This window comes from Empidonax traillii, unplaced genomic scaffold (genome assembly GCF_003031625.1).
Source record: "Empidonax traillii isolate 1590-97213 ecotype Southwest subspecies unplaced genomic scaffold, ASM303162v1 scaffold430:size563586, whole genome shotgun sequence".
Lineage (NCBI taxonomy): Eukaryota > Metazoa > Chordata > Aves > Passeriformes > Tyrannidae > Empidonax > Empidonax traillii.
In genome coordinates, this window is record NW_020955623.1 from 60592 (window position 1) to 75327 (window position 14736).

The 14736-nt window shown below is 37.7% G+C and overlaps 1 protein-coding gene across 5 annotated transcripts in view; it reads left to right on the forward strand.

The window, feature by feature from the left end:
* ARHGAP21 (Rho GTPase activating protein 21) overlaps positions 1 to 14736 on the forward strand; it is a 114806-nt gene that overhangs the window by 24831 nt on the left and 75239 nt on the right. Inside the window, exon 1 of one of the 5 annotated variants that reach the window (XM_027894512.1) lies at positions 9209 to 9330. The exons of the other annotated variants lie outside the window; for them this stretch is intronic. Coding sequence (XP_027750313.1) covers positions 9247 to 9330 — 84 coding nt within the window. The 5' untranslated portion in view covers positions 9209 to 9246. Of the gene's footprint in view, positions 1 to 9208; positions 9331 to 14736 lie in introns of those variants that run through there. 5 annotated transcript variants of the gene reach the window in all.

Consider the following 14736-nt stretch of genomic DNA (forward strand, 5'->3'; position numbering starts at 1 on the left):
ATACAAGAATTATTGAATTGAGTTAGAAGTTAAGGGAATATGTGTCTGCTCCCTATTGACTAAAACAGAGTAAGTCCTTGCTTCTGGAATTAGTTTGAGATGAGTTTTTTTTATTCATTTTCTGTTATGAATTGAGCAAAGATTACTACTGTTCAGAAATCGGTTTCCTCTAGTGTATAGGAAGTTTTTTTTCCATTTCCTCTGAGGCCTGCATTTCTGGTGATGTTATTAGCAGTCATTGGCTGAAGTGGTTCACTGAAGGGACACGCAACAAGCTGTTAGGGTGGCTAAGCCCATCACTTCTAGAAATATCATGTAGTCTTGAGAGACCATTTGGAAAGTGAAACTTACTTGTTATTAGTTAGGGGGTTCTTATGCTGATGAATGTGAACACGAGCAAACTTTTTTTAAGATACTTCCTGCATTTATGGAAGCAAACATTCCGTTTGTCTTGCCTTTCAGGTTGACTGACACTATTTTTTTAAGAGTTCTGGAATGATGAATTGTGCCACCACTATCGTGAGGTTTGAGAGTATAATTCTAAGCGACACATCAAGCAACAAGATCTACTTAGATAACATCCCTGTGGAGCTACATGTGTTGAGTCTGTGGTTTTTTGCAATCAGTGTATTTCCCTTTAGTGGTAAGCACTAAAAATTACCCTGGGTTCACAGTGTAATTGAAATGTTGAGGCCAGAGGGTGAAGCCATTGACTTCCTCTGTAAATGTAATTGGGCAGTGCTTTTAGTTGAGGAAAAAGGTCTTTGCCAGTGCTACAGTAGTATTTTGCATACTGTTTGTTTTTGTAGTAAAAGCTCCTTTTATCCTGTGGTTAAGAAATAAAAATATTTTAAATTCCATTGTATGAAAGAATTATTAAGTATCATGTCAAGTCTCTTTCATGCCACAAGTAATTGCCTGTTACATACAGTCAAATTCCGACACCTGGCTTCGGTGCCTTTGATCACTTAGACAGGCATTACATGATTTTTACATTCCATCTAAAAATGTGTTCAGTGTCTGAACTGTAGAAATAAGTGGGATTTTGGATGTACTTCTTTCGTCAGCTTATTATATTGCTTCTTTTAGCATCTTCCTGGTCCCTATCTCACTGTTTTGAATTTACTTTCTAGATGCTTAGATCTGACCATTGCTGAGAGACGAACCGGAGCTTCCCATGTTGTAAATGCCACTCCGGGAGCTGTGCCCCATAAAGAGAAGTGCAACACCACCTTTGCATGTGTTTTGTGAAGTTGAGCTTTTGCTCTCTAGAAAAATATGCGTTCTTCAGCTCTTATAGACATATTTAAAATGGGGAAAGTAGAATTTAATCTATTGGAAAATAATGTTGGTCAGGAAAAAAAAGTTTATTATTCCACCTGTACTTATATAACTTTTTGACAGGAACATGGCTGACTTCATAATTTTCAGTTACGATGTTTTTTTTCCTAAAGAATGTATATAAGCATTATAGGATTGGAATGTATTGAAAGCCTGCAGTTCTGCAAGATTCTTTTTTTACTTTTGATGAGAGGATCATAATACCTGTATTTCTGTAGGGCAGTTCAAGAATGATAAATACTATAGGAATGTGGATAAAATATGGACGGAGTAGAGAACTGGGTTATTGTCCAAAAAAAAAAAAAAAAAAGACTAGCTATGAAATGTAGCTTGTGCAGTGATAACTGTATGCTGAAGGAGTTGAAACCGGTATGGATGAGAATGCAAGGCTTGTGTTCTTCAGACAAAAGAGGCTCAGAAGCAAGTGATGTAATGGAGTGAAGAAGTAAAAATTCTTGAATCTGATTTCTTCTATGCGTGCCATCAGTCTGCCCATCTGTTTAGTTCCTCTGCGGTTGCTCTTGAGGTCCTTGGCCAGTTTTGGTCAAATTCCAAGGCAGGGAAAGCTCTCAGAGATAATGAAGTGCCTGGAGAATTAGAGCAACTCAGTAGCTAGATGGAAGAGAAGCCCAGGTTAATGTTTCACGCTGAAGGTAAGATGGGAAAGCTCTTGTGGCCAGTCAGCACATGTGTGACTACCAAAAAAACATTCTTTCCTTTATAGGGGATCTGACAGGATGAAAGAAGATGACGGGGAGATACAAGATGGATGAGACCAAAGTCAGTTCTACTACTCATGTAGCAACTTGATATGTTTAATTTGTTTCTAAAATAAACCTTAAACCTTCTTAGAATTCCAAAGCTCCCTGGAAAATATGTTAACTTCTTTTAAAGTGTGTTTTCTTCCAAGTCAGTCCACCTTTGGATGAGTGAAGGTTTTAGAGAAGGGATGGAAACTTGCACAGTGGTGGAGAAGACCTTAATCAAGTCCACATATTTTATACAACAAAAAGTACTGGAAGTGAATATTTGGTTTCAGATTATGTCACATGACTGATCTGATAACACTATTCCTGCAACATTGGGCTTGGTCTACACAGAAAAAGACATTGAAAAACTAATGGAAAATTTGAATTTTTGCATTTCTTCCCATTACCTAAACTGCCAGGAAAGATTACTAGATGTGTAGAGTTTAGTCTTTGAGTGTTGTTGTTGTTTTTTTTTTTTTTTTTTAATAAATAAAGACTTGAATTTAAACCTCTGAAAACACAGCATATGGAAGCAAGGCTACTAAAATTTTATTTGCAGACTTGATATATGGGGAACGGGGGAGTTTGATTTTGTTGTAATTTATTTGGGGTACCTCATCTTCATTCCAAGAAATGAAAGCTTCATCAAAGTTCAAGACAAGCCTCTGGCACTGTGCAACTTACTAAAGTTTGGGAGCAGTCAGAAGAGAAAGCTAGTCATAAGTCAGCAAGCTGTATTAGTTAACAAGCTGTTTTTATTTAACTCTTCTTCACTGAAGAGTGACAAGTGGTGATACTTTTTTCTCTGCTGGGTTCTGTAGTTTGAGTGTGACAGGAGTTCTCTGTACTGCATTATGTTGCCTGTAATCAATATAACAAATTGCCTGACAGATTTGAAAAGCTAACCCATAGTAGCTTTATTTGGTAGCATATGTTAGCTACTGTATTTACACTTTATCCCCCTTCAAAAGAATAGTAGAAGTGCAGATGTGAAGAATGTTGCTCATTAAGGATATAATGTCTTGGACTCTACGTTCCCTGTCCATGCATCCACAGGAAGAAATGTGCTAACAGCTGTAGGCTTCCAGTCAGAGGTGTTCCCTTAGGGAACATATAAAAAGAGGTTCCTTAACTACAGAGAGTGATAATTCTTAAATACAGTCTTTTCAAAATTTGCTTACAAGTCGGATGCTGCTGTAATATTGGACAAGAGTTGGGCTTCAGACTGCACTGAGTAATTCAGTGTAAATAGTTCTCCTAAATGGCACCTTTCTCTGTAGCATTTGCATTACACTAACAATGTGTGAGTTCTACTCGAACTTTAAATTTATGACACAGCAGGTGTAAGCAGGAGAAGGGCATTTGGAAAGGATTCTGTGAAGAGCACTTGGAGATCACCAATGGTGTGGCAGTGAATTTGCTGAGGAGGGTGTTCAGTGTGCGTGGGCTTTGCCAGCTGGAGTATAGCTGCCCTGAAGGAGTTTGCTGCAACACATCTCAGTACACTGAAAGGATTTTCTCTATAAGCACCAGAGCTAACACTATTTTTCTGTGTGTTTCTATATACATTAATATATGTAAGGATTCTATTTTATCTCAATGAAAATTTTAGTATTCTGAAGCCCAGTCTTGGGCAGGCAAGTAACTTAGTTGTGGCTTTGGGTTGGGATCAGAAAATAGCAGAGCTGATCACATGGCACTGCACTGCAGTGAAGAATAGGAAGACAACAGGAAGTCCCTATTAGAATTATCCCTGTGGTAGGGCTCAGGCCACTTGTGGAGCTGTGTGTGCTCAGACAGGATCACTAATACTGTAAATAGAAAGCCTTCTGTAAAAGAAAAGTGTGTGCTGTTGAAACCAAAGGCATTACATTTGATGCGATTTATTTAGATGCTTTTATTCCTTGGGGAGGGGGAGAAATAAAAAGAAAATCTCCCTGCTTTCTAACCTGATCATGGCTGCATCATTACCACTGTGTGCAGTGTGTCTTCTGGAGGTTCACATGTAATCTAGAAATAAGTAGTAATGTAGCTTATAGTTACTGTTTTCACAAGGACAGATGCAGTGGTGGTGGGTGGCACATTATAATAGCAATAAGCATTTCTGGATTTTTTTTTTTCATGTTTTGTTTGGACATGAAAATAATTACCATGTAGAGAAAATTCAAATTAAGTTGTGTTGCATTTTTTCTTTGAGTGATGATGATGTAAAATAACCAGGTGAACAGTAGTCATGTGATTAAAACTTCTCTTAAATACACTTGTTTTATTTTTTTCTTGAAGTTGCTTTTCCATCCTCTGCTGACATACAAAACTAAGGATAGTGAGAACAAATGACCAGTGAAACAAAGTGTGATACAGTTGTACAGACAAACAGGAATTTCCACAGGAGCAGTAGGTTTTGTCATCCAGGAACTTGCAAGTGGAAAGTGAGTGATCCCCTCTTGTGAGACACTGAGCTTGGAGTGATGATACCTTGAGTAAATTACATGTTCTCATGAGTTTGATCTTATTAGCACTGTAAATGTTATGAAGTGCTTAATGGTATCACAGAAGTTCACTTTGCATAAGAGTACATACGGCTTTTGTATTCAGCCCCCACTAAACTTGGCTGTGCATTTCTTAAATAGAGCAGTGGCAGAAGTTTCCAATTTGTAACTGCTTCCAGTTTCTGAAGGCTGTCAGTTTCCTTTTTAGAATTCTGTCTAGGGACTCAGATCCTGTTTTACATCCAGTATATTTTTTTTTTGTGGGATAGCATACAAATGATACTTTCTTGTAGCTGAAGTTAGTAAAATTATATTCTTGTTTGAATACCTGATCTTCTCTGAAATTAAGAAATCTGTATGAATTGAATGTCAGATAAAGAAGAAGAGAAAATGCACATTGTATCCCATCCTAAATGAAAGCTGGTTAGAGAAAGGAAATGCCAAACTAGTCCACTGAAATTGGCTAAGGCTGAAATCCGAGGAATTGGGCAGTACTGGAGCTTAAGTCGTGAACTGAAGTAGTAGCTCAAGAGAAAAGGGCTTTTCTTTGTCATGACTCAAACTGACTCTTGCCAGATCAATATTACTATCCCATTCCTTCTTGGAAGCAACCAGATTGATGGTGAAGGCATCTTGAGAGTAGATGCAAGAGAATTTTTTGAGAATTAGGCAGCAAAACTGATGAGCACCTCACTGCATGAGTGTTTAAAACACAATTAGAACAACTGTCTGTATATGATTTAGATCATATGTGGGGTGATGGAGTGGTGCATTTACAAAATGAATCATGAAATAGATTGCTTGATTAATCTAATGAGCTTATACATTGATTAAAAATAGAAATTGCAATCATGCAGAAGAAAAAGGAGAATTGTTTTCTTTTGCCCTTAGTTTATGATGGAAAAGTAGTAAGTCTTATGTACTTCGATTTTTTTTTTTGTACTTCTAGTAGAGTTGTAGCAATCTGGTATGAATGTGTTAAACAGCCTGAAATGGTATTGTGCCAGCTGTTGTACCCTGCGTTTTTTCCCCTAAGGAGATCTCTTGTGTTTCTAATTCTATGAACTGTATTGAATCTTAAGAAAGAGTTGATATAGGAGGAAGGAAACACTTCAGATTTTTTTTTTTTTTTGCTGTGGAGAGAGATGTTTTTTGGATTTCCTGTTTCTTCCTCTTTTAATGTTCATAGCTTTTTGTAAAAATTTCAGTGATAGGAAAGAATTCAGAATGGAAATCATATTTCAGCCTCTTCCTGCTGTTGACTTGGTTTGTATGAACTTTTCTCATTGTCAGACTTCATGAGCTGAGCAATGGAAACACTTCATGTTTTCAGACATACTTTTCCTTTTTGTTCTTGTGTACTTCTCAATTTCATTTACTAAAAAACCTCAATTTCCGCTCCAGCTTCACCATCATCATTATGAGTCTACACCTTTTTGGTGTAGGATTTACCCTTTCAAAGAACTCTGTGTTCCAAGTTCTGAACAGCATCTTTCTGGTACACACTTCAGTGTGTGCTGACGATGTGGTTGACCCTTGTGTGCAGCTTGCATATTTGCTCATGTACAAAAAGTATCCGGAACTGTAAGGAAAAGGAAGCCCTTCCTTTCTGTGAGCATGAGCTGTTGTCTGTTTCAGAAAGCTTGCTGCAGTATTTAGAGAGAAGTAGATAATTAACTTTGAAACCTGGTGTTATCATCATCTATTTTTCAGTCGAAGCTCAGTGTATGGTAAAGAGCTCTTTGGGCAATTAGACACTGAGTTCTTTGGAGCCTGCTGATGTTGATGTGTCCCCCTTGTCATTCTCTAGTTATGCCATGTGTGTGTCTTTAAATGCTCTGTTGACCTCCAAATTGGAAAGTCAGTGTGGAGGCCTTGCTTTTAAATTTTGGACAAATCTTTTTAGAAATTTTAAGTGTTTACAACACCACCTGTTTTAGTTTTGTTTCTCTGGCAAACTTTTTGAAGGAATACATTAGTAAACTGAGTGTTGAAGGCAGAAAGGGAAGCCCTCTGTTTATTGTAGGCCTATTTAAAGGAGGTTTTATGCACAGGAATCATGCTTAGAAGAAACAAAAATTATCTCCCAAAAAACATGTTAACAGTAAAGAAAGGTTAGAACAGAGGAGTGCTGAACTAATGGAATCTGATTTAACCTCGTATCAGGAAGGAGATTGTCTTGTGTAAATGAGAAAGTAGTTGTCAAGCTGGTTGATGATGTTCAGGAACAGTGTCTAGTAGTGGCAGATCAAATTTACAAGTAGACAGATTGACTTGGAAGAAAATTTTGAGATAGTCTATTTTAAGCAATAACTGCAGTTTACTGTTGAAGGTGCTGCTCTTGCAGCAGTTTCTGAGCTCTTCCTTTTCCTTGAGGCACTTCAGTAAAGACTCAAGCTTGCAAAAACTTTGGTCCTCACCTCATTCTATGCCTACAGGAATTTACAAGTGTTTTGGTACTAACCTTTGGTGGCAGCTGTCAGACCAATACTGACTGTTTCTAAAAATGTTCTCCTACTGCTCTATATTGTTATTTATGTTTTTACCTGCAGTATTTAGACACTTCTGCATAAATTGCAGTGGTACATAAGCACTGCCCAGATTGTAGGAGGAAAAAAAATGGGTTTAGAATTTCCTTAAAACAGTTTTGAAAACGAGTACCAAAAAGTAACAGGTTAATAATGGTTTTAGTGTAGAACAACAGTCTTCTTCTAATTTTCCAGATCTACTTTCCCTTCTTCCCTCTGCCTTATTTAGTTGATGACAGCATTTTTCCACAGTGCAACAAATGTGCAGCTGGCTGCTTTTCCAGCCATGTGTAGGCTGCCCCACACGTTCTGCCAGCATCCCTGCTGCCAGTCCTGCAGGGTGCCGGGTCCTTCGTCGTTCCATCCAGCATTGCTGTCCTGGAGACTTCTCTGCCTCATTTTGCTTTGGCATCTCTGCAGTAACCCCCTGCTCTGTAAAATCTTATCAGGCATCCTCTCCAAGATTTCTCAAGCTTGGATAGTTATGGTGTCTGTTGTGAGGAAGTGTATCTGTTCCACCTAGTAATAGTTGCTAAGCAGGACATTTTTTCTAGACCCTTGTCATGTCAGCACAGGCTGCTTCAGTGCAGACCATCTAACTTGTATGAGAGAAGTTTTATTGTTCTAATTTCTTGCTCTTTAATCCCCTTTATTTAGAGTGGGGTTTTTTTCTCACTTTTTTTTTATTTCCTGGGGACACATTCATTTTGTGCTGTGTTGCACTGATACTACTGTTCTGTCTTTTGCTTGATTAGGTGTTGTAATAGAGAATCTTTGCCACGTATATCTTAAAATGAACCAGAATAGATTTTTTTTTTTTTTTGTACACAACTGTGTCTTGGAAATTTTCAGACTATTCACGTTGTCGAGAAGGGAGGAGGTTGGCTTGGATTCTGGTATTAATTCCCAGAGCCCTTGGGATGAGAAACTGGAACAAGACTTTTTTATTTTGTTTAGTTAAAACAAACGGGGCCTTATTCATGTAACTGTTTCAGAGCTACAAGTTGCTCTTTGGCCACACCATTTGTTTGACCCTCGTGTACAAGTTTGTTGTATTTCCAGATGACTTTTATAGCACAAATTTTCTTTCACATTCAAAGTACTTTTCAGTCATTGGACCATTACTGAACCAAAGGGTGAATTGGCCACCTTTTCTTGTAGCTGTTCCTCCATCCTTTCCCAAGACAGAAAAGTCTCTTGTGTCTCACAGACGTTGTATCATTTAAACTGCAGTTATTATAAGTTGATTCTGTGATAGGTCTAATAGTTCATGTAAACATCAGATAAAATGTGTATATTTCTGCAGAAACACACTTCCATTCTGAGTCCCACCTCGGAAGGGGAGTACAGGGTAGGCAGTCCTGATACAGAAAGTGAGGTGCATGCTGAAATAGGGTGGTTGTTCACAGATTGCAAAGAAGGAACACATGAAGGAAGAAAGAAGCTTTTCCAGTATTTCTTCAGTTTCTCAGGATCCCCCTGATGTTGCAGCCCTCTCAGTATGGTTTTCAACCTTCATTACGGAAGGCAGTCAGTGTTTCTGTGCAATGCTAATAGTACTCCTGTAGGTTTAAAGAGAAGTCTGCTGTTTAAGAGCCCAAAGTAGATAAATCCATATATTTTTTATGAAAACTGCAGTTTTCTTAACATTGAGAAATTGCTCTTACTGTGTGGTTTTAAAATAGCCCAAATCTTTTGGATCACATATAAACACAGGAGCCATTGTCACAACTATGCCTAAGCAAGTTTAAGATTCATATGATATGAATTATGACACTAAATTGCTGATACTCAGAGCAGTTTCAGCAGGAGCAGAAATGAAGGGGCTGGGACAAAGAAGCACAATATGAGAGTGCCTTTCTGTGTTTGCTGTAGTGCGATTTCTTTGGATGTTCTTATTTCTCATTTATTCCCAAGAATGCATAATTTGTCAGCTTCGGAAGTATTATTTTGAAGAATGTTATGCAGTTCTGTCAGTTTATCTTGTTGAGTTGACATATGGCTGGGGTGGGAAGGGAGACTGAACAGGAAGGAAAGTCCTTGTTCCTGAATGTCATTACTGCATAGCTCTCATATCCTCGAGGATCTCCGGGCAAAAGCTGAGTCAGAGCACAGCAGCACTCTGCGCTATAGCAAGACATGGCCCAGCTCAGGATTTTGGACTGCATTATCAATCACAACTGGAGTTTCATATGTAACCTGTATTGTGCATGGAGTGATCAGGTTTGTTGTTTGCTTATCCTTACATACAATATGATTATATAACTTAGTATAAGGTGGAAAAGATAAAGGCTGTGGTCGATCTCTTCTCCCCACCCCCAGCCTTACTGAGGATGTACTATTAGAAGTGTTGTTATTTACTAAGGAGTTTTCCAAAGTTACTAAGCATACAAAGCATGATTTGACTATATAATTGCTTTTTTTTACACTTTGAGTACTTTAGTTTGTTCTCTTTAGAGTTTTAAGCTTTGAGAGGTTTTACATAATGAATTGCACAGAAAAATAAATATGACATACAGGAAGGGGGAGATATGCCAGGATAAACTGTGTTGTGAATGAATATAAAGCTGACTTGTTTTCCTGCTTTGAAAAGGTGGAGCATCTTGGCTATTGCAAAATACTTAATCATGAATAGGATTAGAAAAATAGTGTGAGGAGAGGTTGTTACTTTTTTTGTTTTTAAACATAACCGCTTAAATTAATTTCTGCAGGATGCTATTTAGTTCTTAATATGGACAAATTTAAGTCTATTTAACTGACTTGCTGCAGAACTGGAGGTAAAAACAAACAAAACTTGCCTGGATTTTGAAGGAAAAGCTTTTAAAATAGAATCCACTTACTAAAGAGATTTAAATGGTGTATGCAGTTGTAATATTACTTTAAAGGTACTCTAAATATTATCTGCATTTCTCATACAATATTCAGCCAGTTAGTGAAGAAATTTCTTTTTATTTTTCTCTGGTGCAAGGGGGAGGTAAGCACTTCTTATAAAGTTGCAGTTTCAGTACACTGACTAGAGGCAGGTGATTCAAAATTTTTTCCACCATGCATAGAAGTCCTTTGGAATAATCTGCCATTTAAAATACATACAACCCCTGTACTGAAGGGTACATACATCTGTCTGTACTGAAGCTTCATAATCAGGAGAGTACATTGCTATGTGATGGCGTTGTGGGTTGGCTTTGGGTTTTGTTTATTTGTGTCTTTTGTTTTAGTTTTCTTTATTAGTGATGCAAAAACTGATTCAGAATGTCTGGGTTTTTCAAGTAATCAACATTACAGGTAAAAAGTCTCTTCTGTTGAATCTGAAAAAGCAGAGGAAATGTGACGTATTCTCTTAATTTTTACAGATGCCTGTTTGATCTGGTTTGCTTACATATATGTAAGAATTCACTTGTACAGTCAAGTTCAGTGTGACAGTTGCTTCCCATACTCTCCCAAAAATCAACAAGAAATAAGAAAAGGCTTGGCTTGTGATGTGGACAGTCCTGTGAAGTTTTAAAATGCATTTGATATAACTAGGGGGAAGGGAAAAGAGGTTTGTTTTTTGAGCATATTGAAGTGAAAGATTTAAAAAAACACGAAAACACTGTTCTCTCCCCCACCTCAGCTCAAAAAAACCCCCAAACCAACATCACCACCCTCACCCCCCAAACCCAGAACAGGGTTTGCATAATCTAAAAATTGTTTTCTACCAAGCTGGAAAGAAAAAACAAGTTTTAGATCAATATACCTTGAATTACTTGCATGCTTGGGGTAAAAATTTTACTGAACTGTTTGATATTGCTAGATTTTATTAAGTAGACTGTGCAATTGCTGTGTGTGTTTGGGGTAGTTTTGTTTAACTGAAGTCCCTGTAAACGATACATTGTAATGATTTGCTGCCAATACTTTTCTTTGAAATGAAGCTGGAAGTTCATTTTTGGGATTTTACAGTGCAGCTACTCTCTTCCTACTGCACTGAAGTGCTGTGGCAGAAGTGGAAGCTGCCAGGCTGGTGAGAGAGGCACTTTGTTCCTTACAGCAGTGCTGCTCTCCACGCAGCAGTGCCCAAGCAGGAAGCTGGTGAGAAAGCAGAGAGGTGACCTGTGAAGTCTAAGACTAACAGCTCTTCCTCAAGAGTAACCTCAAAGCACAGTTCTGCTAATTCAAGGATACCATGAACCAAAGCACAAGTTAGGCAGTGTTTTTGACAGTTCCCATTCATTTGACCCCTGAAAAACATCAGGGTATAAATTATTCCTTGTCATCTGAGGGCTGAGTTGAAGACTTCTCTTATAGGAAAACAAGTTTTCTTCTGGAGAGTCATCAGAAATACAGATTCAAGAAGAAAATACAAACCTAATTAATTGTTTCCATGTGTCACTAATAATTTCTCAAATTAAGTTACAGAGTCATTCTAAGGATTCTTTTGTTTTTACTGCCTCCCCTTCTGCCCTCAGCCCCCTTCCCCCCAACTTCCCGGCATATATTTCCCAAAGCTTGGTTTTTAAAACAGGAAGCAAACAAATATGAGATATGCAGGGATATTTTCTCCTGTGTAAAATGGTAATGTAGATTTTACAAGAAGTACTTTCACAGTGTAGCCTGAAAATTACTCTGGCTGAGCATAGTTGCCCTTTGCACTCTGATACAGGACGCTGTTGTGTGTATTTGAATGTTTTCAAAGGATATGCAGTGTTTCATATTAACACAGAAACCTCTAAAATAAAATTACTATGTGATATAAATCAGTGGAGTTCTGTTGGCATCAGTGAATTACAGTTTTTAGTCCAAACCTTGGATGGGATTAATGGCTATCATGTGGTGATGCATAGATAATTGCTCATGGGATATATTGAAGTGTGAGAGCCTTACTGGCAATTCAGAACTTAAACATGATTGCAAATGTAGAATTAGTGAGGGAGGATAGTTGGTAAAAAGTTGGTATCCTGTGGGAGACCTGTATGTGCAAATTTGAATCTGTTCTTACCAGACTTCTGCAATAATATCATAGATGAATAATCCTATTATTAATATAGTCTGGTCTTGGTAAACAAGGAATTTTTAAGAGAGAGAAAGAGAAGGCCTTAAAAAGTTAAGGCAATTTTTTTTTTTTTTTTTTAATAATAGCTTGGTGTTTATGGTTGTAGTCTTGGAATCATAATTTAGCCATGGTCCAAGTGAAGGGACTTCCTCAGTGAATATATGGAAGTGCTAAGGTGCTAAGTAATATTTTTGCTCAGTAACATACCAACTAGGCTCATCCTCAGAAAGGTGCAGTAGGAACTACCCCTCTGCCCTTCTAATGACATCCTTTATCAGCATTCAGCTCATGAGCAAGCTCTTCAGATGCTTGATGTGTCAGTTGACCTTGTGGCCATAGTGGACTATATCAGAGCAAGTACATTTTAAACAGTAAATGCCACTGCTTCACATGATTGGAAGAAGTACTGGTAGGTAATATAAAGTAGGTGATACAGTGGGTTTGGTTTTTTTTCTTCCTTTCATCACAAATACCTTTATTTTGAGTGTTAGATAGGGAACAGTAGACCACAAGTTGAGTGTAGGTTGTCTTCTTACCAGCACAGATCATCACTGTGCTCTGAGCAGACCTTTATTAGTTTGAGGAGAGCAAAGCAGTTCTCATTTGCTGTTGTCATTCGTTCTTAGATTACCTACATCAGGCTTCTATTTTTTATCTTACTGCTGCCTCTATAATGATAATGTTCTTTCAGCCATGCAAATACATAAATTTTGGGTTTCTTAGCCAAGGATAAGCATTCTTTCTGCAAATTCTGTAGACTTGCAGCTGATCAAATTTCACTGCACGGGATGGACCTGACCATTGCAGGCTTGGAGGAACCTTCTCATCTAAGACTATATTGCTGTACATGGAAGTGTGTTGATATGTTGTGACATAGCAGCCAAGATGTCTTATTTGTGTTCTTTTTATCTGGGGTTTGTTATTGCAGGCTGTGCTCTCTGTGAGGCACTATGTGAGAAGGAGAGGTTGCAGTGCGAGCCCAGCTCCGTCTGAGCCCCAGAACGCAGCAGTGCTGCAGCAGCTGCTGCACTGCAGCTATTTCCCTTCCTCCCCAGAATCTCCAGTAACATTAAAAAAGCTTTTCAGTCTTCCAAATGTGTCACTTACAGGATGAAATAACAAAGGTGGCTGCATTCCTTCTGAGATATTTGCAGCTGATAATGGTTTTGAAATGCGATATTTATGTTACCGTACTGTGCTCTTCAGTTTATCTACTGCCTCGGGCAGGGAGGGAATATGATAAAAATCTTGTCTTGGTAGTAGTGTTAGATGTGCTGTTTTCACTGTAACAGAGTAAAAGGAGTAAAATCATTGCATGAGATAGCTGGTGACTTTACTCATTGGAGAAATTCACATTATTGGAGAAACATTTAGTAATGTCAAGAAGTACAGGGAAGTAACTTGGCATCAGTGAGCAATTCAAGCCATAGTAATAGGTGTGTAAAGACAAGTAGTTCTTAAATAAGCAAACAGATTTATGTTAAAATAGATTTCTTCTCCCCACTCCAATGTCCAGACAGGGATACAAATGTAGATTTAGTCACCTATATCAACCATTCTTACTGACATATGCGATGCAAACTGTGAAGAAATATGCAGGTCACGTATGATCACATCATAAGTCAACGTTCAGAAGCTTTTGGATTTGCAGTTAAACCGAAAATCCTGTGGACAACTTTCTCTTCTCTATCCTCTTAGTGATAGCTCTTCTCTGGGCATAAAGATTTAAGATTTTTTTTCAGATTAGTGACTTCACAGTCCTTTTTTAAGCATTTTCCTGTGCATTGTATTTTTGTAAAATAAGTTCTTTTTTGAAAAAGCTACTTTTTTTCCTCTCTTGTATATGCACAATAGATTACAAATTTAGAGGTTGGACATAATTTAGTTTGGGTGTTTGGATATGTGACTTTGCTTCTGTGTATGGTAATTTTATTTAATTGTTCAAAAGGTAAGTTTTTTATTTCTGAGTCTAGGGCTTTTAAAACTTAAAGAGTATGTTAATTTGCATGTTATATATTATGTTCAAATGTCTTGAAATGCAGCAATTGTATTTAAGGGATGAGTTTGTGGGAGTTTACAAATAGTCTCTGTATCAGAAAGCTTTAACACTGAGTAGCTCCAGCTGTATATTTATTTAGAGGTTATTTTTGAGGAGAGAAGCCGTTTATGTGGGGAGGTAAAAAATCTTGAAACATTTGTATTAGAAGTTTAGTGGTGTTTTAGGTCACGTTTTTCTGTGTTAAAATTCCTGTGACGTTTTTAAGGCTTTATACAAATAGTTGTTCCCAAATCAAACAGTTGTTCTTAAAACTCTCCCCATGTGTCTAGGTGTATCTTCCACAAATAGAGTCAAACTCTGGAATAACAACTCACTTGCAATGACCATGTTTTTAGGCTGACAGCTTAGGCTTTGACCTTGAGAGACTAAATTCCCTGATCTTCCAAAAGCTTCTGTTTGGCTTTGGGCAGGTCAGAGACTTTTCTGATGTACACAAAATAAAATCCTAAGTAAAGCTGCAATATTGCAGAATTGAATAAGCTTAAGTCTTAACAGTTTGAATTACTAGCAAGTATGATGATATGGTTATTCAGATGAACTGGTG